This window comes from Festucalex cinctus, chromosome 9 (assembly GCF_051991245.1).
Source record: "Festucalex cinctus isolate MCC-2025b chromosome 9, RoL_Fcin_1.0, whole genome shotgun sequence".
Classification (NCBI taxonomy): domain Eukaryota; kingdom Metazoa; phylum Chordata; class Actinopteri; order Syngnathiformes; family Syngnathidae; genus Festucalex; species Festucalex cinctus.
The window spans coordinates 9,136,675-9,160,124 of record NC_135419.1 but is presented as its reverse complement, the minus strand read 5'-3'; the positions used below and the strand labels follow the sequence as shown (position 1 = coordinate 9,160,124).

The following is a 23,450-nucleotide window of genomic DNA, read 5'->3' as shown; positions in this document are numbered from 1 at the left end:
TGTCTAAGATCCCAAGTCCCTAGTAGTGTTTTTCTTTGCTTTCGAGTTATGTGTTAAGATGGAAATGTGGGCCATTGAAATAATGTTTGATGCCATGAAATGTGGAGAGTGTATTTTTTATTTTTTTATTCTACAGTATATGCTTTCATATTACTGTAAATGGTACAACGGAATTATGGTGCAAGCTTCTGATAAGATATTTGTGGGAGCTCTTTGTCATTCCTCACCAAACTCACGAACAGAGAAGGGTCATCCCTTAACAGCTCTGATATAATTGAAAGGACCAAGTTGTACATGGTCATGATTCAGTAACTTATTTATAAAGAGCTGTGGCCCCAAATACTTCAACGTGAACTTCTACATAAATTCAACCACCTCCGACCTGTTTACAAGAATGTTGAACTGTCAGAGATGGAATGTGATCTACGTTCATGAGTGCCGCTTGGCTTTAGTAGAAACATTAGTCTGTGTGTGTTTAAAGGTGGTAGGAAGCTGATGTTTTTTCAGCCAAGCCGCAAGGTAAATGGGCGGGGTTAACTGGGCCACTAAGGGAAGGAAAATGTTTTCCAAGGAGCATTTAAAGATTTTTGGAGCGGCGATGAACTCGGATGGAAGTGTGGCTGAGGCTCACAAACTTTGTAATCAAACTTACAAATTTCAGACACGAAAACGCAAGACAGATTTTTTAGCGACTCCAAGATGGTTTGATGACCGGATTGTTTGGCCTTTAGACTAATAACAATGGCTACAACAGCCCTGACCGGTTTCTCCATGATGAGTCTTCTCAGCCTCGGATACCTGACCTGGGATCTGAATGGTCCAAATCAGGTGGAAAAAGAGCCAGGGCAGACATTTGATGGGGGGTCTCTTGGTCCAAAGCCTCCTCACATTATCTTCATCATGACAGATGATCAGGGATTCAACGATATTGGTTATCACAGCTCGGATATAAAGACGCCGGTGCTGGATAAGCTGGCTGCTGATGGGGTGAAGCTGGAGAATTATTACATCCAGCCCATCTGCACTCCATCCCGAAGCCAACTCATCACTGGGAGGTACAGTAGCTCTATCAAAGTCCAGTCCCCACAACTCTTTGACATTTTGAGCAATCTGTTCTGTACACAAAAAAAAATATATTGGAAATACTTTTTTTTCCCTTTACAATAACATGTTGTACTGTATGTGTCCACACCGGTATAAACATAGAATTCTGATTAATATTGCGTTTGTGGAATCTGAATTAAGCAGCAAAATCCACTTGATTGTATCCATCTCAGGTGGCAGCCATTTTGCCACTTACTGTCGACTTAAAAGGACCTCACAATTACTCAGCTCAGGGAATGACCAATCACGGCTCAGCTTGTTATATCGCATGACCAAACTCACAGGTGAACTTTGATTGGTTGTTACCTGAGCCCTGAACAACTGTGATATAATTTTCAGTCAACAGCAAGTGGCAAAATGGCCGCCCACTAAGTTGGATTAAAAATTGGTGGATTTTGCTGCTTAATTCATATACCACAAACACATTATTAATCAGAGTACCGTGTTTAGACTGCATGAATATAATGTAAGTATTTGGGTTGATTTTTCATTTAAATACAATTGACCTAAGAGACAGATTTTTTTTAAGTCTTTAAATAACCAGTAAATAAATAGTTTTATTTCTTTACAATCAGCAGTTTGGCACCAACGTCTGACTGGAACTGCGTTAAAGTGGAGAACATCCCACTTTGAACTGTAAAATTGCAGGAAAATGAGTATGGACCCTGTAAGAATCATACTTGCTGAACTATAACAGCAAATGAATTAACTTAGCCAGGACGAGTGTCCCATAAGTTTCGACAGCTTTGAGTCCTGAGTTTTGACTGATGTTTGAGGTCTGCACAGATATTACAGTAGAGATTTTTTATGTTTTGGTTTGGTCAAATTAATATTAGTACACATTCATCTGCCTGACACTGTTCCGTGATTGTTCTGCAGGTACCAGATTCACACAGGCCTCCAGCACTCCATCATCCGCCCACGCCAGCCCAACTGTCTACCCTTCCACCATGTCACCCTTCCCCAGAGGCTGCAGGAGCTCGGGTACTCCACCCATATGGTGGGCAAGTGGCACTTGGGCTTCTACAAGAAGGAGTGCCTGCCAACCCGACGTGGGTTTGACACCTATTTTGGCTCCCTAACCGGTAGTGTCAACTACTACACCTACAACTCCTGCGACGGTCCGGGCCTTTGTGGTTATGACCTCCACGATGGCGAGACGGTAGCCTGGGGTGAGAGGGGGAAATACTCCACCCATTTGTACACCCAGAGGGTCCGCAAAATCCTGGCAAGACATGATCCCCACACTCAGCCACTCTTCATCTACCTTTCCTTTCAAGCCGTTCACACGCCGTTGCAGTCCCCGCGGGAGTACATCTACCCGTATCGAGGGCTGGGCAATGTGGCCCGCAGGAAGTACGCTGCCATGGTGTCTGTAGTGGATGAGGCGGTTCGCAACATAACATATGCCCTCCGAAAGTATGGCTACTATCAAAACAGCGTCATTATATTTTCTACGGACAACGGCGGACAACCATTGTCTGGCGGCAACAATTGGCCACTTCGGGGGCGTAAAGGCACCTACTGGGAAGGCGGAGTCCGAGGATTGGGATTTGTCCACAGTCCTCTCTTGAGAAGGAGAAGGAGGGTGAGTAAAGCCCTAGTGCACATCACTGACTGGTACCCCACACTAGTACACCTGGCAGGTGGGAATGAGTCCCTCACTCAAGGCGTGGATGGATATGACGTTTGGGAAGCCATCAGTGAGGGGAAGGAGTCTCCTAGATTAGAGATCCTTCATAACATTGACCCTCTCTATAACCGTGCTCGAAGTGGCTCCCTACAGAAGGGTTACGGTATCTGGAATACAGCCGTGCAGGCCTCAATCCGAGCTGGAGACTGGAAATTGCTAACTGGAGATCCTGGTTATGGAGACTGGACTCCACTACAGGTGTTTCCAAGCTTCCCTGGCAGCTGGTGGAACCTTGAGAGGCACACTGAACCCAAGAAATCCGTGTGGCTTTTCAACATCTCCGGAGACCCCTATGAACGTTTTGACCTCTCCGAGCAGAGACCAGATGTTGTCAAAGAATTGATGGCGAGACTAGTGTACTATAACCGTACGGCGGTCCCAGTACGGTACCCATCAGAGGACCTGCGGGCAGACCCAAGCCTGAATGGTGGTGCCTGGGTTCCCTGGGTGGGAGACGAGGAAGAGGACAGCTGGGACACTTTTTATCTGAAGAAGAATATGGACTGGAAGAAGAAACTTAAGATGTCTCATGGCAGATCATTTTTCAGGAGACTCAACACTAGGATCATGTCGAACAGGATATGAATACATGAAATCAAGATACATAAATATCCAGAGGTGGGCATTCGGTCAATATTGACGGACGGTCAATCTGTCAGTGATAGGCGCCCATTTTGTTGACGATTAACAATTGACAGGAAACATCAAAAACCGTGTCATTACTCACGGATCATTTTGCCAACAAATGACGGAAACACTGACGGATGCCCACTTTGCTGAGGAATGTCACATGACGGAATATTGACAGATTGATGATGATGCTAGGATTGTCTGACTGTTGACGATTGACGTACACTTAAAATTCATTGACACGCCCACTTCTGTGTATGTCACAGATTCTCCTATTGGCCAGAGCCAGGCCCATTCTTATTGGGATGATGGCATTCAATCAATTCTAATATATTTAATGTTAATGTTATAGATTTTATTTAAAGTGTTATGTGTATTTTAGCTGCAGACTCTGTTATGTGCTGCAGCTCTTTCACTGTATGGGAAGACTCTGCTACCTCAGCAATGGTGTTGTCCTTTCAGGTAAAATAAACATTAAGCTAATTACACACAAACGTTCATATTCTTTTTGCCAAAAAAAGTTTACCATATTTGTTTCTCAACATAAACTTCTATACAGTTGGCTTATTCTTGATTTTTTGCCATTTTAGTCACGATGTAATGAGGTCACCATTCAAATTTGGAGTTGAGAGATTTGTTAAAACATTGGTTGTCCCTGGATGATTTTTTATGTTGCTATTTAAAAGGGAAATCAAGTCAACAAAATTCTATATAATATATTTTATATGGCCCCACCAGTCTAAACACAGTATTCAGACTAATATTTGTGGAATATGAATTAAGCACCAAAATCCACAAATTTTCATCCATCTCAGGGGGCGGCCATTTTGTCACTTGCTGTTGATTGAAAATGACATCACAGTGACTAAGGGGTCAACTTGTGAACGTCAAATGAAATGACCATACCCACAATACAGGTGAGCCGTGATTGGTCGCTAACATGAAGAGCACTAACCTTCGCTTGTAAAAAGCTTTTGCTTCAAGGTACTCAAATAGTTTCACATTAACCTACTGATGACAGTATGAAGAGCGGCAAGTGGTTCTGTTTTTTAAATTGTCTTACAATACTCAGATGTATTTGACTTTAGTTTTGAGACTTCGCAGTGTAGCATTTTGTCCAATGGTGAGCATTCTTCTGTTTTCACTCTGACGTGGTACCAGGCAGTCGCCTTGAAACTGTGCTTGTTGATTCAAATCACGCAACAGACAGCTAGAGCCTTCAAAGGAGAAGTGATACACTTTACTCAACTTCCTTCCTTCTTGGCTTGCCAGTTTCCTGTGAAATTACTGTTAATTCTCTCTGCATCAATCTTACTATAGAAGGCAGGAATATGTGGCAGGTTGTCATTCTCCTTCTGCTCTTTGATGGAACTGCAAATGGTAACGTTTTCATCAGGAATAACAAATAATAATGAAGTTGAGATTTGAATGTTTTGCTCCTCCTTGCAGCCTTCCTTCCTCCAGGTGAATCTAAATGTAACGGCACCCTGGAAAACTCTTACTGCTCAGTCACTCTTGGAGGATCGGTCTACATCCAGGTGATGCTGGACGTGAGTGGCCATCAGCTGCGATGTAAGAAAGTGCTTCCCAGCGGACCCGTCGTTGTGTTTACGATGAAAAAAGAGAAGCCGGTGATTCAGGAAGCCTTCAGAAACAGAACAGAGTTCTTCATGAACAACGGGACTTTAAAAATTTCCAGCGTTGAGAGGACTGACTCGGGTCAATACATAGTGGAAGTCTTTGATCTGAATGGGCGCAGTGTCAAAACCATTACGGTGGAACTGGATGTTCAGAGTAAGTATCAAGAGCTCAAATGCGAAAGCAGACATTTCAATTTTTGTGAATTGCATCTTTTTTTTTTTTTTTTTTTTTTGGTTTCAGGTTAAAGCAAAAATATATATTTAGTGTTCTAAGTCAGTATAAAATAAATTCTATACTATAAAATTACACGGAAATGGTAAGCTTGTTTTTTGAGTAGTTATTGATATGATTAATTCCTTGCAGAAGCTATTTATCGAATACAGTAGCACAACCTTGTCAGGGGTATCCAAACTTTTTCCTCTGAGGGCTGCATAGAAAAATGAGAAGGATGTAAGGGCCCCTTCACAATTCTTTACCTTTAATTTATTTAAAAAATAGTATAGCCAATCTTCCGAGTACTTTCATATTGTTTATAAATTGTAGTTATTTAAAAAAAAAAAAAACAAAAAAAAAACATCATCACAGCTATCTGTGATAAGCAAGCCGTGATAAGCAAATTTTGGGGTGGTCAGCAGGCCTGGGACCCACGAGAAAAAATCCACCCCTGTATTTATGTCGATATTCAAAATGAGAACCAAAACAAGTCAATTCTGTAGTAAGATGACATTTATATATTGCATCACATCAATTTTGGAGGTTCCACTATATTGTCTATCCATTTGGAACATCAGATGACTTGAGAACGTGTATTTTAAAGTTACATGTTGTTGTCTTTACGTTTCAGAAAACCATTTTTCCATCCTGATTCCAGTTTGTTCCGCACTGGCTGCTGTACTGGTAATCGTGGCCTTGTCTTGTTGCGTGTACAAGAAAACAAGGCAAAACAGGAGGTCAGGTACGACTCGGCCGCAGACACGTTCTATAAATTAATGATTGTGACAAAATAATAATGTTTTGATTTTCTGAATTTTGTCAAGGTTCAGCTAAATCCAAGAAAAAAAAGATTGCAGTAGAATTTTGGAATACGAGTGACCATGTGCAAGACAATTTTTATTACGGACTAAATGAAAGCAACAAATATAATTCTGAGTGCAATGATGTTTTATGAGTTGTATGATATAGTTTATTTGAATACAGTGTTTATATTTTAGAGTATATCAGCAATTGTTTACATATTTTAGGTTGTGTAAGTATTCAAAATTGTGTACATCACTTTTGTTCTGCTAAATACGTAGTTGAGCTTATAGAAACATGAGATGAAAGGCTTTTCAACGACTTTATAAATGAGAGCAGTGAACTCGTCGAAACAAAAGTACAACACATTCTGCTTTAAATGATGTCTTTTAAAATACAGATTATGAAAATGTTTAAAAATGTTGTGATTTATGTAGCGTACAGAAATTTATGTATGAAGAATATTGGTGAATTTTGATGATCCTGTCAAAATAAAATAAATAAGACTTGTGACGGATATTCTTTTTTTTTTTTTTTTTTTTTATTGATTGCTTATATCAAAATTTTCAGTTATGTTAAATAAATACAGTGGATTCCTGCTATTCGCGGGGGATAGAGACCAGACTGTCCTGCGAACAGCGAAATCCTATGTCTATTGACACCCTTTGAAATGCAAAAAAAAAAAAAAAAAGAGTTGAACCTCAAAAATGTTTCCAAAAACATTGATAAACATGATAAATAGGTTACGTGTTTTCCATTTGGTTGGCTGAGACATTAATTTAATATTTTACTATGTAGAGGCATTTGAGTTGACTTTATAGCCTCATTTAAAACAGGAAGATGGATGTACTACATCGTAACATCATCCGGTTGTGGTTATAGAGTTTCCATTGAGAAGAAGGATTCAAGGAACGGGAGCCAATCATAGGGCACTTATAGATAAAAAAAATCAAAAAAACAATTGGCACTCACATTCACATCTACAGACAATCATTGATGAACCTAACATCATTCTGTACAAGTAAGAGCCTGTCAAGATTTGTGTCTTTCGACTGTGAGGCAGATGTGTAAATTGTGATCACATGCTTAGTAAATCCTGTATGAAGTGGAAGAATGGACACCATTAAAAACACAAAACATGGTGGATTTTAAAAGAAGTGTATGATTAATAAAATATATCATGTCCACCCGTCTGTCCCTTAATTCATCAAACTCACAATCCATCCATCCATATATATATATATATATATATATATATATTAGAGTTGTATTTTTTTAAAACTTTTGTTGTTGAATCACTGTACTGTGCTTAGTGTCAACATGTCATTAGCATAAACGCTATGTTGTAAAGGTTGTAACTACTAAATAGTGAATTTTGTCTCATGTAGGCATCTGTGCTATACCAAAATATATCCATCCATCCATCCATTTTCTTGACCGCTTATTCCTCACAAGGGTCGCGGGGGGTGCTGGCGCCTATCCCAGCTGGCTCTGGGCAGTAGGCGGGGGACACCCTGGACTGGTTGCCAACCAATCGCAGGGCACACAGAGACGAACAACCATCCACACTCACACGCACACCTAGGGACAATTCGGAGCGCCCAATTAACCTGCCATGAATGTCTTTGGAATGTGGGAGGAGACCGGAGTACCCGGAGAAGACCCACGCGGGCACGGGGAGAACATGCAAACTCCACCCAGGAAGGTCCGAGCCTGGACTCGAACCGGAGACCTCAGAACTGGGAAGCGGACGTGCTAACCACTCGACTACCGTGCCGCCCTACCAAAATATATTGTTAATGAAAACAAAACATGTTTCATCTTTGCATATGTCTACTTTGACGGAGCGTCATCATTGAGTGAGCGTTATCAATATCTTGTCCTTGTTACAAAACTTCATGTTAGCACGTTCTTCAAGTAAAAGTACTATTTTTAAAATCTCAAGGAAATATTTTTTTGTAGAAATTTTGAGATGTATCTGAAGAAGCTATTAAAATCATCAGACCATTTAATTTATTGAACCTACGACCACTTGATGACTGCACAGGTAGGTCAAAATAGTGCCTTGCAAAGGTATTCACCCGCCCTGGTAGTTTTGTTGTGCTAGCATGTTTCCATTTGATTATTGTCAAACATGGTCAAACCAATCAAAGATTTTGATTATTTGTTTAAAACCCAAACCCGATTTTTACTTCCCAACAACTTTGCTTGACGGGTTTCTTGTCTGTGTTCAGTTATTGGTGTATTGCTATGTTGCAAACTCAGGCCTTTGAGAAAAGGTGCAAAGATACTGAAAGATAATTTAACAGAGTGCACATTGGTGAACTTTTTAATTATCTTTCATAAAGGTTATTGGTTGTATATATATATATATATATATATATATATATATATATATATATATATATATATATATATATATATATATATATATATATATATAATTATTAATAAAAAAAAATAAAAAGGGATTCCGATCTTAAGGCCTTGAGTCGTAAGGTTGATAAAACAAGAAGTACAACTTCCCTTTCCTCTCTGCAGTCATGTATAAGAAGAGCATACAAAAAGTGCTCAACATCTTCTCCCTTTTGAGGCAGCAGATAACGATATGAGGTCTACAGCTGGACTCGCGGTGTGGCTCTTCACAGTTTCTCAAGGTCAGACATTTCCCTCTTACAGGAAATACACGCAGAAATTATGAATTCATGTTTTCACCTTTATGCTTGTCAAATGCTTCTAAAATCGGCAATCTTTTTGGAGCAGACAGAGGCAGTTAAGTCGAAGAAAATGTCTTAAAGCGTAGCGTCATTTTAGCTAAATGTAAAATATATATGGCACTGAAGTGACTCATATGTTATGTAATATTTATTTAATGCTCAGCTGAACAGATCTATGTGAAATGCAGTGTACGACGGTTGCGACCAACCAAAAACTGTTACGTTTGGTATGATCACCTGTAAGATGTTTTCCAAACACTATAAACCAATTTACATTGTTTTGACTAGAGTAAAAACAAACAAACATGTATTTTACCAGACCTGCAAATTCTACAAACATGAATTATCCTGTTAAAACATTAATAGAATCTACACAATGAACTATCAATCATTTTTAAAATGAGCCTTTTTGGAAAAGGGCTCTCCATTAATTGCTCAATGATTCTTTTCTAGGTATGGGCCAGTCCTGTGATGGCAGAAAAGAAGGAGCTCAGTGTTACGGATCACTGGCTGGAAAAGTAGTCCTGCATTTGATGGACAGAGCAGCCCAATTTACATATGTCTGGGGGAAAGAACGAAAACTGTTACTTAAAGGGAGCGAGAACAATATTGAGACTGAACCACCCGAAAGATTTAGCTTTAACCTGAAGAATGGGATGATGACGATACAAAATCTGACAAAGGCTGATAGTGGCAACTATACTCTTCTAATCCATAATGTAAAAGAAACGGGATATACATCTCGGACACTACAGCTGTTCATTGAAGGTGAATGTCCAACAATTTTTTATTTTTTATTTTTAATAACCTTATTTGTGTCATATATACCAACTCTGGCGCAGTGAATAAAAAAAAAGGATGAAAATTAAACAAAAATGGTGCTACAAAATTTAGATCTTTTAATTTATATTAAATGAAAGCAGTACATAGAATGTTATGAGTTTGGTCATGTGACATTCGCAATTTTTGTTGTTTCTATCAGCTCCTGTCACTTCCATCCATCTCACTTCGGAGTGTCTGTCCCAAGGAGAGCAGCCGATATCTTGCTCTTCCGAGGATGGGGACAGTCTTCAATACAGGTGGAGCTTGAACCAAAATCCACTGCAGGACTCAGATCTCCTTTCAGGAAATGTTCAAGCAAACAACATCACTCTCAAACCAGGCGTCTCAGGACAGCTAGTCTGCTCTATTCGGAACAACATCAATGAAATCATGACCGAAGTTTACGTATCTTGTGGTAAGAAACAACACTTTCATCCGAGAACTTTGGTGATGCTAAATACAGTTTGCTGGTTGTTGATGTACAATATTTGTTTGTTTGTTTGTTTGTTTGTAGTGTTCATTAACTGCACCTCAAAAGGAACTCTCATATCACAGTGGTTGCCTGAAATCAGTAAAACCATTTGTGACGATCTCCCCTCAGAACTTTCGAACCATCGCCGTCAAAGTAAGAATAATTTGCCTATAATGGTGGCATCCACCCATCCTCAGAATTTGTTTTTGAAATTAGAACTGTGAAGTGCAGTTTAAATGTGATTCATTTATAACAGTGAAATGACTCTGTTCTCAGACAGGATGACAGACAGACAGACAGAATGGTGCGCAATTAGCTAGTTTGTGCAGGAAGGAATGTTCACTTACCGTGATGGATGCTGTTTTTCATACACATTTAACGTAATCATGACAATTGATGGACTACAGTGGATTACTTTTTTTTTTTTTTTTTTTTAACACAAAGCTGACATATCCGCAGCAAGCCATGTTTTATTTTGTTGTACGACAACAAGCGTAGCTAATGGAAGAAAATGACTTGTCTGCCTAACACTGTAGGCCTACATTGATGGCATAGATAAATGTACAAAGATCACTGCAGCAGGAAGATGCATTCGCTAGCTTGCTTTACAAAGCAATATTGACATTGAATGGCATATAATAGTACAACAGTTTTAACGATTATGAGCTTGAATCCGTTTTAGGTTATGTTAACTTACGTTATTGTATGTCTTCTCCGTAACACTTGTACACAGGACAGATAACCTTCAAAATGTTTGTGTTTAACCAAAACAGGTCTAGTGCTGCTAATCCGTAGCATCTTTTTGACAGTGATCATTCTCATAATGATCGCAGTGGTGATCTTCTACACTCTGCAGGCAAAAAGGAATAAAACACATGAAGGTAAAATGTTATAGATTAACCATGCTGGTTTGTTTTTGGGGGATGAATGGCAACCCGTCGTTACATCCATTTTCGCTTGTGCTCAGGTGACTTTTTGCGTGTTCTACACGCTGGAATGGTCGCCAGCCACTTAGTGGGCACACATGATAAACAACAATTGACACTCATATTCACACCTACAGTCAATTAAGAGTTATCAATGAATTTAAGATTAATATCAAGAACCTTTCGATTGTGAGACAGATGTGGATCAAAAGATGTACATTGTGATCACAATGTGATCATCACATGCTTACCATCCTGGATTAACTGGATCAACATCATTAAAAAAAAACATAAAATGAGAAGATTTTGAAATTTGTAGGATAAAAAAAAAATCCCAAAACACATACCGATACACAAATTATGGAGTTGTGACTGGTTTTGTGTATGCATATTAACATATTTGTGTGCAACTGTCTTCGCAGTTGAGGAAGATTACCACGAATTAATGTATATTAATGCACCAAGGGAAGTACTGAGATGAACACGAGAGAAGAGAAAACAACCAAGTTCCGTTTTCAGACCCTTGAAGATGAAGAACATGTTTTATGAACATGTGAAACTGTTTGACCACTTCCTGATTTTTTTTTTTTTTTTTTTGTCGCATGTTTGTCATACTTGAAGGGATGTTGCGTAAGATTTTGTGCCAGGAGGCCCCACCTGTGAAAGATAAGTCGTGCTTGACCCATTGTGCCAGACGCGAGATATATATATATATATATATATATATATATATATATATATATATATATATATATATATATATATATATATATATATATATATATATATATATATGTGTGTGTGTGTGTATGTATGTATATGTATGAAAACGTACTGTACAGTTTTTAAATAAACATTTTCACTATGAAGGGACCAAAAAAATATATAACAATAATAATAAAAAACAAATATACTGTACATAGCCTTGTGTGAAAATGTGATTTCCCCCTAAACTTAATACCTGGTTGGGCAACCCTGGCAGCAGCAACCGAAACCAAGCATTTTTTTTTCTTTTAAATAAAAGTCAGTAATGAGTCTTTTACATCTCTGTGGAGATATTTTGGCACACTCTTCTTTTCAGAATTGCTTGAATTCAGCAACACTGGAGTGTTTTCAAGCATGAGCATCCTTTTAAAGATTATGTCACAGCATTTCATTCTGATTGAAGTCGAGACTTCGACTAGGCCACTCCAAAACCTTCATTTTGTCATTCAGATGTGTTTTTATATGTAAAACAAGCCTTTATGCTTTTGAACAGTAGATTTCACATTGGAACTGTGCCCTGGATGTCATTTTTGCCCAGTCTCTTCCTCACTTGTTAAGTCATGAACACTGACTGACCTGAACTGAAGCGAGGGAGGCCAGCAGTTCTTTTTGGATGAGTCGTTGCTGTGCTCTTGGGCTAATTCTGCAGGGGAATGCTCACCACTGTCCATGCTGTCTGAAATCTTTAGAAATTACTTTGTAACCCTTTCCAGACTCATAAATGTCACTTACTTTATTTTTCACGTTTTTCCATTTGTTTGAATTCTGTTGGAGCTTTTTAAGATCTTTGGGCTGACTTAATTATGTCAGACAGGTTTTATTTATGTGATGTCGTCATTGAACAGGTCTGGAAGAAATCTGCCTGGGAGCGGTCAGTGAAAATGAGCTGAAAAATGTGATTTATCACAGTAAATTAATTATTTAAAAAGGGGGTCAAGTCCTCTTCCAACATAGAGTCAGATTGCTTTTAATAGTTCAAATCACAAATCACAAAAACTACATTTTATGTTTACTTATGTTGTTGTCTGATCTTAACGTTTGTTTAATGATCTTGAACATTAAACTGGGGATACTATGCAAAATATACTGTACATAAAAAGAACACAATTACTGAATGTATTTATTTACATTACTATATTTGCTTGTACACTGTTTTTACCAGAGGAGGGAGCCAAAGTATAATAGTGACTATGTGAGGAAAGTACTTTTCCAGCAGCACAGTGGCATAGTCACTATTCATTTTTGTGTATGAAGTAATTCAAAAAAGGAACATAAAATTGACAAATATGTATTGCAATTGACCAATAGACTGTTATGCTCTATTGATTTTCAACCAATTCAGTGTCTGAACAAGTAATAATTCATAAAGTCTGTAACTTGTAACCATTTTAACTGGTGCAGGTATTTAAAGATCAACTTTGAAACTATGAAAGCCTAAAATCAGTTTTGTTGATTAAGCCTTTTGAAGTTCAGTTAACTTTAACTGTTCATTTTCAAGCAGAAGCAAACAATTCTTTGACATTTACTACCGTGTTCTTGAATCCCTATACTGTACGTATCGAATCTGTATGCAACTGGCCATCATGTTTCATCTCTTCATATGTTGCCTGAGCGTCATTGTACATCACATTTGAGTGAGCGTGATCAAGATCTTTACAAATCTTCATGTTAGCATTCAATTATTATTTTTTTAAAAACCTTAATGGAGTATTATTTTGTGGAACTGTTTGAAGTGGAACTTAAGAAGTCAGACAAGCGACCAGAACTTTGGATTTACTGAACCTTGGTTGTGTTCAGCTAACGGTGTGTTTTGCTATGTTGCAAACACAAGCCTTTCAGAAAAGTCAAGTCATCGGTGTGAAGATACTGAAAGATAATTTAACACTTAGAGAAGATTGCACAAGAGTGGGCACTACTGGCAATTATTTGACTTTTGAAGGTTATTGGTTCTATCAGAGCTTTTTCGGGCTTAATAAATTTTCAATTTATATTTCTAAATATACAGTATGTATTTCTCATTTCATGTATAGGCTAGTTTGTTCAGATCGATCAAATAAAGTTCAGTGTAAAAATTATTTGAGTTTGAGGTAAGAACAAAACTGGTTAAAAAATAGACAATGGTTGAACACTTTTGCAAGGTTCTGTATTTTCGGTGTCGTGCAATGAACATCAACAAAACGGAAGAAATGATGAACAAAGATTAACAGTTATAAAACAATAATAAAAAAGCAACAAGACAACACAAATAGAGGCAGAAAATAAAGGAATGTTAGCAGGGTTGTATGTGGCAACGAACTCGGATCAGTTTCTCCAACTGAGCTGGGTGGATTCTGATCTTAACCCCTTCAGACCTATAGATGGTTACAGTGGACATGACATGTTTGTGTGTCTCAACCAATAAAATGCATAATTTGAGTGATGTCAACACTTCTGGTTCCTGATTGGGTCTAAACTAACCAATCGCAATCGCAAATTGATTTGCATGCTGTTCATGTTAAAAATGTTGCTTATAAGCTTACAAGTTTACAACACATTACAGCCATATTATCCTGACATCCGCCATAGCAACTATAAGCATAAGATAACCCCCCCAAAAAATATTTCAATGTTGTTCTTTTGTGGGAAAAGAGTCAAAATCAGCAAAAATGAATACCTTTTGCCCAGCATAAAAAATGTGGGCCTTAAGTGGCAAGGCATTCGTAAGGCTGACATAACACAAGACTTTAACTTCCCTTTCCTCTTTGCAATCAGTATAAAAAGAACAAATACAAAAACTGCCCAACAGTTTTCCGCACATCACTTTTTTAGACAGACGAGTGGGTCGTCAAAGACATGAGAGCTACAGCTGGACTTGTGATATGGCTCTTCACAGTTTCTCAAGGTCAGGCATTTTCTTAAGCTTGTTTTCTCCTTTTCCCTTCTAAAATCGCAAATATTTTTGGAATAGTGGCAATTAAGTTAAAAAAAATTGTGTAAGCAAAGAAGAATAACTCAACAATTTGTTTTAACTGAACATCAAATATCTTACGAAATATTCTATATTTCTTTTCTAAAACACTATAAGCAAATTTACATTATTTTGACCACAATAATAAAAAAAAAAATCTCCATAACATTAATGTTACCCCTTTAAACAATTTAATTCAACAACTCATTCAAACAACGCTAAGAGTCTACACAATTATTTATATGTATTTTATTTGACTGTTTGCAAAAGAGCTGTTTATTAATTGTTCAATTATTCTTTTCTAGGTATGGAAACGTCCTGTGATGGCAGACGTAAAGATGCTCAGTGTTACGGACCACTGGCTGGAGAAATAGTCATCCATTTGATGGACAAAATCCCATTTGCATTTAACTGGAGGAAAGAACAAAACATTTTAGTGAGAGCAAGAAACGGCAAAAGTCCATCTATAATACCCAAAAGATTTAGCTTCACCCCAAGCAATGGAATGCTGAAGATCGAAAACCTGACGAGAAATGATAGTGGCAACTATACTCTTATAATCTTTAACAACCGTGGATCTCTAATTGAGAATCGGACACTGCAGTTGTTCATTGAAGGTGTGTATCTCACACATTTTATTAGTTTTTAATTTGTATCATAAACACAGGTATAGTGAATGAAAAAACAAACCAGATGAAACATTTAAGGTGAATGATTTACAAAAAAGAAAAAAAAGTTGCAGTAGCACATCTGCCTCACAATCACAAAGTCTTGCTTTGAAATCTGCTAAGGCTCTCCTGTGTGCAAGGCGACGTAGCACAGCACGTTCTACGGCCTTTTTCTTTTTTTAACAACAGAATGGAATATTAATAAGGGGGTTTTGTGATCAATTTAATGCCCATTAGAGAATGGAAAAAAAACTGAGCATATTCACCGCCTTATGCCAACATTAACATTTGTGTTTGCATGTTTCTTTCAGCTCCTGTCACTTCCGTCCATCTCGCTTTGGAGTGTCTGTCTCAAGGAGAGCAGCTGATATCTTGCTATTCCGAGGATGGGGACAGTCTTCAGTGCAGGTGGAGCCGGAACCAAAAACCGCTGCAGGACTCTGATCTCCTTTCAGGGAATGTTCAAGCGAACATCATCACTCTCAAACCAGGTGTCTCAGGACAGCTAGTCTGCTCTGTTAGGAACAACGTCAGTCAAATCCAAAAACAAGTTTGTGTATCTTGTGGTGAGAAAAAAACCCCAAAACACATTCATCAGGGAATTATGTGATGCTATATAAAATTTACTGGTTGTTGATGTCTTTGATCGTGTGTTTGTTTGCAGTGCTCATTAGCTACATCTCAAACTGGACTCTCAAATCACTGTGGTTGCCTGAAATTGCCCAAAAAAAAACGTGTGACGTTCCCACCACCAAGACCCTCAAAAGTAAGAATTAAATTGAAGTCAATAAGAATGGATTTGTGTTCAACAAGAGGTTCTACCATGTTAAACTGGTCATGACTATGCAGCTGCTTCTTAAAATCCTGAACTGCAGTTCAAATTGGATTCATATATCACAGTGGTCTCCACATGCAAGGTTACAAATGGCAAGCAACAAACTAGCTTGCACAAGAAGGAACGATCACTTACCAAACATGGATGCCGTTTAATTGAACACAAAGCTGACATATCTACAGGAAGCCATGAATTATTATTGTGTTGTACGGCAACAAGCAGATAGATGCGCAAATATATATTTGTAATACTAATAAAACTTTTACGGCATGCTAATGCTAATGTGCAGCAGGACGAGGCATTCGCTAGGCGTTTCTTTATATTGCTGGCCCATCATATGCTATAATTTTACCACAGTTTTAACAATTATGGTTGGTATAATGTGAATTTATTTCACTCTATGTCTTCTCTGTAACACTTAACCATCAAAATGTTTGTCTTTGGTTCAGTGCTGATAATCCGTAACAGCTTTTTGCCAGTGATCATTCTCTTAATGATGACGGTGGTGATGTTCTACACCCTGAGGAAAAAGAAGAACAAGACACGTGAAGGTAAAATGTTGCGATAGATTAAATCGCCTGGTTTGTTTTGGGGGGATTAATGACCACCATCCATAATTTTCTTTAGCCCTTGTCGTCTTTGGTGCCCCGCTAATTTTGGATGAGAGGTGTTCCACACTAATAGTTGCCAGCCACTCAGATTGACACCTACGTACAATTAAGAGTCGTCAATAAACCTAAGATTTCTATCTCGAACCTCTTGACTGTGAGGCAGATGTGCTAAGCTAACGACCGTGGTGCTAACAAGAGTTTAAAAGATGTATTACTTTAAACAATTTTGCACAGCACACTTCACGATCTCTCAAGGAATGGCAGTGTGCAGCAGCACACTTTTTGTTACGGAATATGTTCATATGCGGTAAACTGTGAAGTTTACTGTAACTGTTTCTGTGTATGTGTGTAGTATTAACATATTTGTGTGTCACCGTCTTCACAGTTGAGGAAGACCAGGAATTAACATATATTAATGCACCAAGAGGAGGTGATGCGAGAGAGAGGTGAGAAAGACCGTGGCCACTTGCCAAGTTTACTTTTCAGAGCCCAGAAGATGAAAAACAAAAACATATTTTTTGACAAATCGAGCCATGCAAACACATATCTGTCTGTCCTTGGAAGAAAAAAAAAAAAATCCATCATGCGTAGTGTTTTTTTTTTTTTTTTTTTTTTTTTTTTTTTAACAAACAAAAACAAATGTGCATGAATAAATCTTTTTTGCACTTGCTCTCTTGGGTTCAAAGTTGCTTTCACTGCATGTGCGTATATGTAATAAATAGTGAATTTTGTCTCATGTACTGTAATCTGTATACCAAAATATACTGTATAAATAAAAACACAGTTACTCTATGTATTTATTTACAGAGCTGTATTTGTTCGCACACTTTTACCAGAGTAGAGAGACAAAGTACAATAGTGAACGTGCGAGGGAACGTGTATTTCCAGCAGCACTATCAAAATCGTGTCCTTGCGACAAATATTTATGTAAGCATGTTCTTCAAGTAAACGTTTTTTTTTTAATCTCATGGACTATTTTTTGTCGATGTTTTGAGATGGAATTTAAGAAGTCACTCAGAGCGCCAGCCCTTTGGATTTGCTGAACTATACACTTGATGACTGAATGCCCGGGTAGAGCTATACAGTACAATGCCTTGCAAAAGTACTCACCCCCTTACAGCTTTGTTGTTGGTGACATATTTCCATTTGATTATGATGGGTTTGATGGTGCTCCTGGAGATTTTCAAAGATTTAGATTTTTTTTTTTTTTTTTTAAACCCAAGCCTGACTTTTAGTTCCTAACAACTTTGCCTCGAACTAGTTTCTGTCTCTTCAGAAATGGTGTATAAACTGAAAGATCATGTAATACTTAGATTGCACTTTGGTTGACTTTATTTAACTAATTATTGGACTTTTGAGGGTTAATATGCTTTTCATTTAAAAACTTAAATAAACTAAAGTTCAGATTTTGATATTGTAACAAAAAAATAGACAAGGGGTGAACACTTGCAAGGTGCAATGAATGTCAACAAAGTGGAAGAAATGATGTACAAAGATTCAAAAGATATAAACCAACATTTAAAAAAGGAACAAATCACAAATAGAGGCAGAAAATAAAGGAATATAACAAGGTTGTATATGGCAACTAACTCGCGTCTGTATAAAGGAGCTCTTTCGAGGTTACTCGACATCCTTTTCTCCTTTTGAGCTGGAGGGATACCGGTCTTTAAGGCCTTCAGTCATAAGGTTGATAAAACAAGAAGTACAACTTCCCTTTCCTCTCTGCAATCAGTATAAAAAGAACAAATACAAAAACTGCTCAACAGTTTTTCGCACATCCCTTTTGAGGCAGCTGAGCGGGTCGTCAAAGATATGAGAGCAACAGCTGGACTCGTGTTATGGCTCTTCACAGTTTCTCAAGGTCAGACATTTCACTCTTAAGAATGTTTTCTCCATTTACTTTTTTTCTAAAATTAAAAATATTTTTGGAACAGTGAAAATTAATCAATTAAATTATTCATATGTTCCCAAATATAGCAATTAATGCGAAAAGTGGTGGATGACAGTTGCTTAACATTTTGTTCTGGTTGGTATGATTGTAAGATCTCTTTTCACTCACACATTAACATTATTTTGACCATAATAAAATAAAATATGTCCATAATATCAGTGTAATCATTTTAAAACATTTTATTCAACAACTCTTTCAAAAAACATTAATAGAGTACCATGAATTATCGATCATTTTAAAATTGGCTGTTTGCAAAAGAGCTGTTCATGAATTGTTCAATTATTCTTTTCTAGGTATGGAAACGTCCTGTGATGGCAGACGTAAAGATGCTCAGTGTTACGGACCACTGGCTGGAGAAATAGTCATCCGTTTGATGGACAAAATCCCATTTGGATTTAACTGGGAGAAAGAACAAACCATTTTAGTTAGAGCAAGAAATGGCAAAAGTCCATCTAAAATACCCAAAAGATTTAGCTTCACCCCAAGCAATGGAATGCTGAAGATCGAAAACCTGATGAGAAATGATAGTGGCAACTATACTCTTATAATCTTTCGCAATAATGGAACTCAAATTGAGAATCGGACACTGCAGCTGTTCATTGAAGGTGAGTATCTGGCACAATTTTTAAAAATGTTTTAATTTAATTTGTGTCCTATAACACATATTGATTTGGCAATGATTGACTCATTTTCCATTGCAAAAATGCTCCAAATGTGTCATCTCACAAATGTTTGTTTGTCTGGATTTTGCCTGCATCCTTCCTAAACTTTGTTTTGTTGATGAGAATGTTTGCTGAAACCTTTCTGGAAATTTTTTTTTTTCTTTTGTTTGGCCTCCACATAATTCTCTTGAAGATGACTTCATGCCCCTTGCCACAATTGAAAAGTAAATAAGTAGATAAATAACTTTGACCATGTTTTCACTAAAGTACAGTTAGTTTCGATTCACCATGATATAAACTAATGACAAACGAGACAACAGCCACCAAATTTTTCCCCCCCATCCCATTCCATTGTTTGTAAGTTACATGGATATATGGACCTGACATTTTGGGAGAGTTAGAAACACTCAATTTTTTTTTATTTTTTTATTTTTATTATTATTATTTTTTTTACAGAGCACTTGAAGAACAACCGCATCTAAAACAGTAATTAAGTAGTGTCCATTAATCAAATTAGACATAAAACAATTCAACATTTAAAACTTAGAAACAACAAAACAATAAGAAAGATTAAAACAATAAAAATATGACTAAAACGGGGACAGAGCTTCAATTAGTGTTAAAAGTCAAGGAATAAAAATGTCACTTGTCTGATGTCCACTGGGAGGTTATTCCATAGTGCAGGAGTGGACCAGTAGTCGAAAAAGTATCCACTCACTGCTTCCGCTTAAACGTTGGTTCTTCCAAGAGCAGCTCGTCAGCTGATCTGAGGCAGAGAGAGTAGAAATGGAAGCAGCTGGGCAAATTAAGGAGGGGCGAAACCAAGAAAAGAAAACTAACGTTCACAGCCAGAAAAGCAGTTATGTGCTTCTCTTACATGTTCCAGTTAAGAGACCAACAGCAGCATTTTGAACCAGTTGAAGATGTTTGACAGAAGGCTGGCTGACTCCAAACAAAACACTAACAAATACGTATCGTACTGAAAGCTGTACTGCTTGGTGGAAATTGACAATTTTTTGGTTGTTTTCATAAATTTAGCACAACATGGATTTCTCGCAAGATATTTCTAAAACCTCATTAAGGCTTAGTGGACTTTTACCAAATAATTGCCAAATTCTGTGCAAAAATACAAGACACTTTATTGACGATCAACCTGTGCCTTTTTTCAATAGGCATTTAAAGTCTACGAGGATTTTTTTTCCCTCTAACTGATAACAAGGACAAATAGCTAAATAAATAAATCATATTTCTCCTGTGGACATTAACATGCCGCATGTTTCTTTCAGCTCCTGTCAACTCCGTCCATCTCACCTCGGACTGTAAGTCCATAGGAGAGCAGCTGATATCTTGTTCCGCCAATGATGGGGACAGTCCTCAATACAAGTGGAGCCTGAACCAAAAACCGCTGCAAGACTCTGATCTCCTTTCAGGAAGTGTTCAAGCAAACAGCATCACCCTCAAAACAGGCGTCTCAGGACAGCTAGTCTGCTCTGTTCGGAACAACGTCAGTCAAATCCAAAAAGAAGTTCAATTATCTTGTGGTAAGAAAGAACACTTTCATCGAAGAACTTTGATTATGCTAAGCACGGTTTGTTAGTTGTTGATTTTTGTTTGTTTGTTTGTTTGTAGTGTTCATTAACTGCACCTCAAATGGGACTCTCATATCAAAGTGGTTGCCTGAATTTGCGAAAATCATGTGCGACAAACCCACCTTTGGAAACCAGAGCCATCCAAGTCAGAATTATTTGCCTATAATGGGGGGCATTCTTTCAGCACTGCTCATCCTCTTACTGATCGGACTGGCGGTTGTCTGCAGGCAGAAGAAAAAGAAAAGCGGTATCGAAGGTATAGAGATTTTTGCAATTTGTGGTTTTAACGCAAATTGTTTTAATTTATTCTCCATTTTTTTGTCTTTGATCAAAGATCAAGAGGAATTGACGTACGCCGACGTCAGGATCGTTAATCAGTCGACGAGGTCAATAAAAGTGAGAGAAGAAGTGGAGGTGGAATATGGCCAAGTGAAGTTTTCAGAGCGACCTCGTCGAACTGTTAAAACTGCAAAAGACGATGCATGCGTTTATGCACAAGTCTACAGAGGCAGGTGATTTTTTTTTTTTTTTGCTGGTTTACAAAAGCTGAAGAAAAAAGCCATTAAAATATTAAAAAGCACCTGATAACGACTATAATGACTTAATAAAGTTTACAACATGGATTGTAAGATAATATAATATTCATTTCTAGAATGGTTATCTTTTTGCTGGAAATGACTTAAGAATGTGTCAAAGACTTCAAGATGTTTCCTGTAAATATTGTTTTCCGTGGTTCAGACCGTAATCATGACAAAATGTCGCTCGGTGGTAGTTTTGCCTATTCACCAAATTACAGCAACAACCAAACTGTTTAGGAATGAACACGGACATAGGTAAGATGATGGTGTGTAAAAGTTTTAATTAACAAGGTCTAAATGGTCAGAATGGCTCGTAAGAAAACGGAAACTGCTAAAGTGTTAAGATAGGAAGCACTTGTCATAGATGAGCAGTAAGATATGAGCTGTTCTGAAATGCCAAAGTGCTTGCTGCTGATAGTGTGAGTGAGGCAATCAAAAAATGATGAAAATGAGCACAAAAAAAGTGCATAAAAAGCTCAACTAGGCAATTAATCTTTTAAATTACAATGTGATGACCTACTTTCAGAATGATTTTTTTTTAATGTACAGAAAAGGAAATATTTCCCTGTATTGTTTTTTGTTCCAAAATCAACCAATGAATTAGAAAAGAAGCTGCCATGTATTGTGACATTTCCTTGTAAATAATACTGTTTTCATTTTCACTTGAACTTATTTTCAACCGCACACTAGAACATATTCAGCGCATTTCTATTCATTTCAAACAGGAAATCGGCCAATAGGTTTGTCACGCTTTCCAAGGCTTGTGCTTGTGAATGTTTAATTGTTTTCTCATTTAATGAGATGTGTTTAATATTGGATGTATTTATGAAATGGATATGTGTAAGTTGGCTGGGGACCGCAATAAACCAAAGACAAAAATGCCCTAGCATGTGCTCGCGTTGATATTTATCTCGATTTTGGTCAACCGACAGTCGTTCACCTCTTGACAAGATAACAAAATAGCTTGGGTGTTCGAAAAGTCCCAGTCAGCAGGAATGTTGTTTCCATGACGCACGTACTTCTGCTTTTCTTCTCGCTTTTCTTCTCTTTTTCACATAATCTGTCATTTAGTTTTATCGTTACTTGAGGTGATATGGCATTGGTGGTTAGAACTTCTGCTTCACAATTCTGAGGTTTGCAGTTTGAATCCTGGCTCTGACCTTCCTGTGTCCATGCATGTTTTTGCTTTTGCTAGTGTGGGGCATTACTCATGCTTCAAATCATATTATCCATCCATCCATCCATCCATTTTCTTGACCGCTTATTCCTCACAAGGGTCGCGGGGGCTGCTGGCGCCTATCTCAGCTGGCTCTGGGCAGTAGGCGGGGGACACCCTGGACTGGTTGCCAACCAATCGTAGCAAATCATATTTAAAAAAATAAATAAATAAATAAATATTGTGCTCAAAATACAGTCACCAGCCTACAGCTAAGGATGTGCATACAATGCAAGACAACAACAAAAACAAAACAACAAACAAAAACAAGTGACTACATCAGTGAAACAGATGCTCTTCACAGGTGCTAGCTTAGCACGAAAGTCCTTTATCTCACTGAGCGATGAATACCTACCTACCCAACATAGTGAAATTTGTCAGGGGTCATAAAAGGTTTCAAAAATCGCAAACAGATCTAGTAGTCACAAGAAAATATTGAACATGTTCAACATTTCGTTGCAAATCCATTGTTTTGCTAACAGTTTTGCTATCAGAGTTTGCAAAACTGTTGTGTCACCAATCTTATCAACCATGTTCATCATGGCTCCAAACCATGAATATTATATATATAGGACCACTGTAGAACAGTGAGCATTTTATGTACGTTTA

General features: G+C 37.7%; 4 protein-coding genes across 7 annotated transcripts; all 4 read left to right on the top strand.

Moving 5' to 3' along the window:
* The first annotated feature begins 741 nt into the window (after positions 1–741).
* On the top strand, positions 742–3,382 carry LOC144025888 (arylsulfatase I-like). The gene is made up of 2 exons (XM_077532278.1): positions 742–1,055; positions 1,984–3,382. The coding sequence occupies exons 1-2, from the start codon at positions 742–744 to the stop codon at positions 3,380–3,382; spliced, it is 1,713 nt and encodes a 570-aa protein (XP_077388404.1).
* Positions 3,383–4,666: 1,284 nt separating this feature from the next.
* LOC144026007 (uncharacterized) lies at positions 4,667–6,599 on the top strand. Of its 2 annotated transcripts, none has more exons than XM_077532467.1 (4): positions 4,667–4,807; positions 4,877–5,221; positions 5,913–6,023; positions 6,106–6,599. In XM_077532467.1, exons 1-4 carry the CDS (start codon positions 4,759–4,761, stop codon positions 6,234–6,236), a joined length of 636 nt encoding a protein of 211 aa, XP_077388593.1. In that variant the 5' UTR covers positions 4,667–4,758; the 3' UTR covers positions 6,237–6,599. The 2 variants fall into 2 exon arrangements, with proteins under 2 accessions (XP_077388593.1, XP_077388594.1); XM_077532468.1 differs by having other exon boundaries at positions 5,913–6,018; positions 6,106–6,216.
* A 2,046-nt stretch (positions 6,600–8,645) lies between these two features.
* Positions 8,646–11,714, top strand: LOC144025967 (uncharacterized). The gene is made up of 6 exons (XM_077532382.1): positions 8,646–8,739; positions 9,253–9,567; positions 9,782–10,036; positions 10,136–10,246; positions 10,867–10,974; positions 11,442–11,714. The coding sequence occupies exons 1-6, from the start codon at positions 8,691–8,693 to the stop codon at positions 11,498–11,500; spliced, it is 897 nt and encodes a 298-aa protein (XP_077388508.1). The 5' UTR covers positions 8,646–8,690; the 3' UTR covers positions 11,501–11,714.
* A 2,861-nt stretch (positions 11,715–14,575) lies between these two features.
* On the top strand, positions 14,576–22,511 carry LOC144026337 (uncharacterized). Of its 3 annotated transcripts, none has more exons than XM_077532952.1 (10): positions 14,576–14,665; positions 15,037–15,348; positions 15,711–15,890; positions 16,064–16,165; positions 16,684–16,785; positions 17,231–18,706; positions 19,090–19,401; positions 20,745–20,999; positions 21,088–21,303; positions 21,382–22,511. In XM_077532952.1, the coding sequence occupies exons 6-10, from the start codon at positions 18,658–18,660 to the stop codon at positions 21,561–21,563; spliced, it is 1,014 nt and encodes a 337-aa protein (XP_077389078.1). In that variant the 5' UTR covers positions 14,576–14,665; positions 15,037–15,348; positions 15,711–15,890; positions 16,064–16,165; positions 16,684–16,785; positions 17,231–18,657; the 3' UTR covers positions 21,564–22,511. The 3 variants fall into 3 exon arrangements, with proteins under 3 accessions (XP_077389078.1, XP_077389076.1, XP_077389077.1); XM_077532950.1 differs by having other exon boundaries at positions 15,711–15,965; XM_077532951.1 differs by having other exon boundaries at positions 15,711–16,165.
* The last annotated feature ends 939 nt before the right edge of the window (positions 22,512–23,450 follow it).

Excerpts from the sequence above, each read along its gene's own strand:
- LOC144025888 (XM_077532278.1), top strand. The coding sequence starts at position 742 with ATGGCTACAACAGCCCTGACCGGTTTCTCCATGATGAGTCTTCTCAGC. Across the intron at positions 1,056-1,983 it reads AGCCAACTCATCACTGGGAG|GTACCAGATTCACACAGGCC; the intron begins GTACAGTAGCTC and ends ATTGTTCTGCAG.
- LOC144026007 (XM_077532467.1), top strand. The coding sequence starts at position 4,759 with ATGTGGCAGGTTGTCATTCTCCTTCTGCTCTTTGATGGAACTGCAAAT. Across the intron at positions 4,808-4,876 it reads CTTTGATGGAACTGCAAATG|CCTTCCTTCCTCCAGGTGAA; the intron begins GTAACGTTTTCA and ends TCCTCCTTGCAG. Across the intron at positions 6,024-6,105 it reads AAGGCAAAACAGGAGGTCAG|GTTCAGCTAAATCCAAGAAA; the intron begins GTACGACTCGGC and ends AATTTTGTCAAG.
- LOC144025967 (XM_077532382.1), top strand. The coding sequence starts at position 8,691 with ATGAGGTCTACAGCTGGACTCGCGGTGTGGCTCTTCACAGTTTCTCAA. Across the intron at positions 9,568-9,781 it reads ACTACAGCTGTTCATTGAAG|CTCCTGTCACTTCCATCCAT; the intron begins GTGAATGTCCAA and ends TGTTTCTATCAG. Across the intron at positions 10,247-10,866 it reads TTCGAACCATCGCCGTCAAA|GTCTAGTGCTGCTAATCCGT; the intron begins GTAAGAATAATT and ends TAACCAAAACAG.
- LOC144026337 (XM_077532952.1), top strand. The coding sequence starts at position 18,658 with ATGAGAGCAACAGCTGGACTCGTGTTATGGCTCTTCACAGTTTCTCAA. Across the intron at positions 18,707-19,089 it reads GCTCTTCACAGTTTCTCAAG|GTATGGAAACGTCCTGTGAT; the intron begins GTCAGACATTTC and ends ATTCTTTTCTAG. Across the intron at positions 19,402-20,744 it reads ACTGCAGCTGTTCATTGAAG|CTCCTGTCAACTCCGTCCAT; the intron begins GTGAGTATCTGG and ends TGTTTCTTTCAG.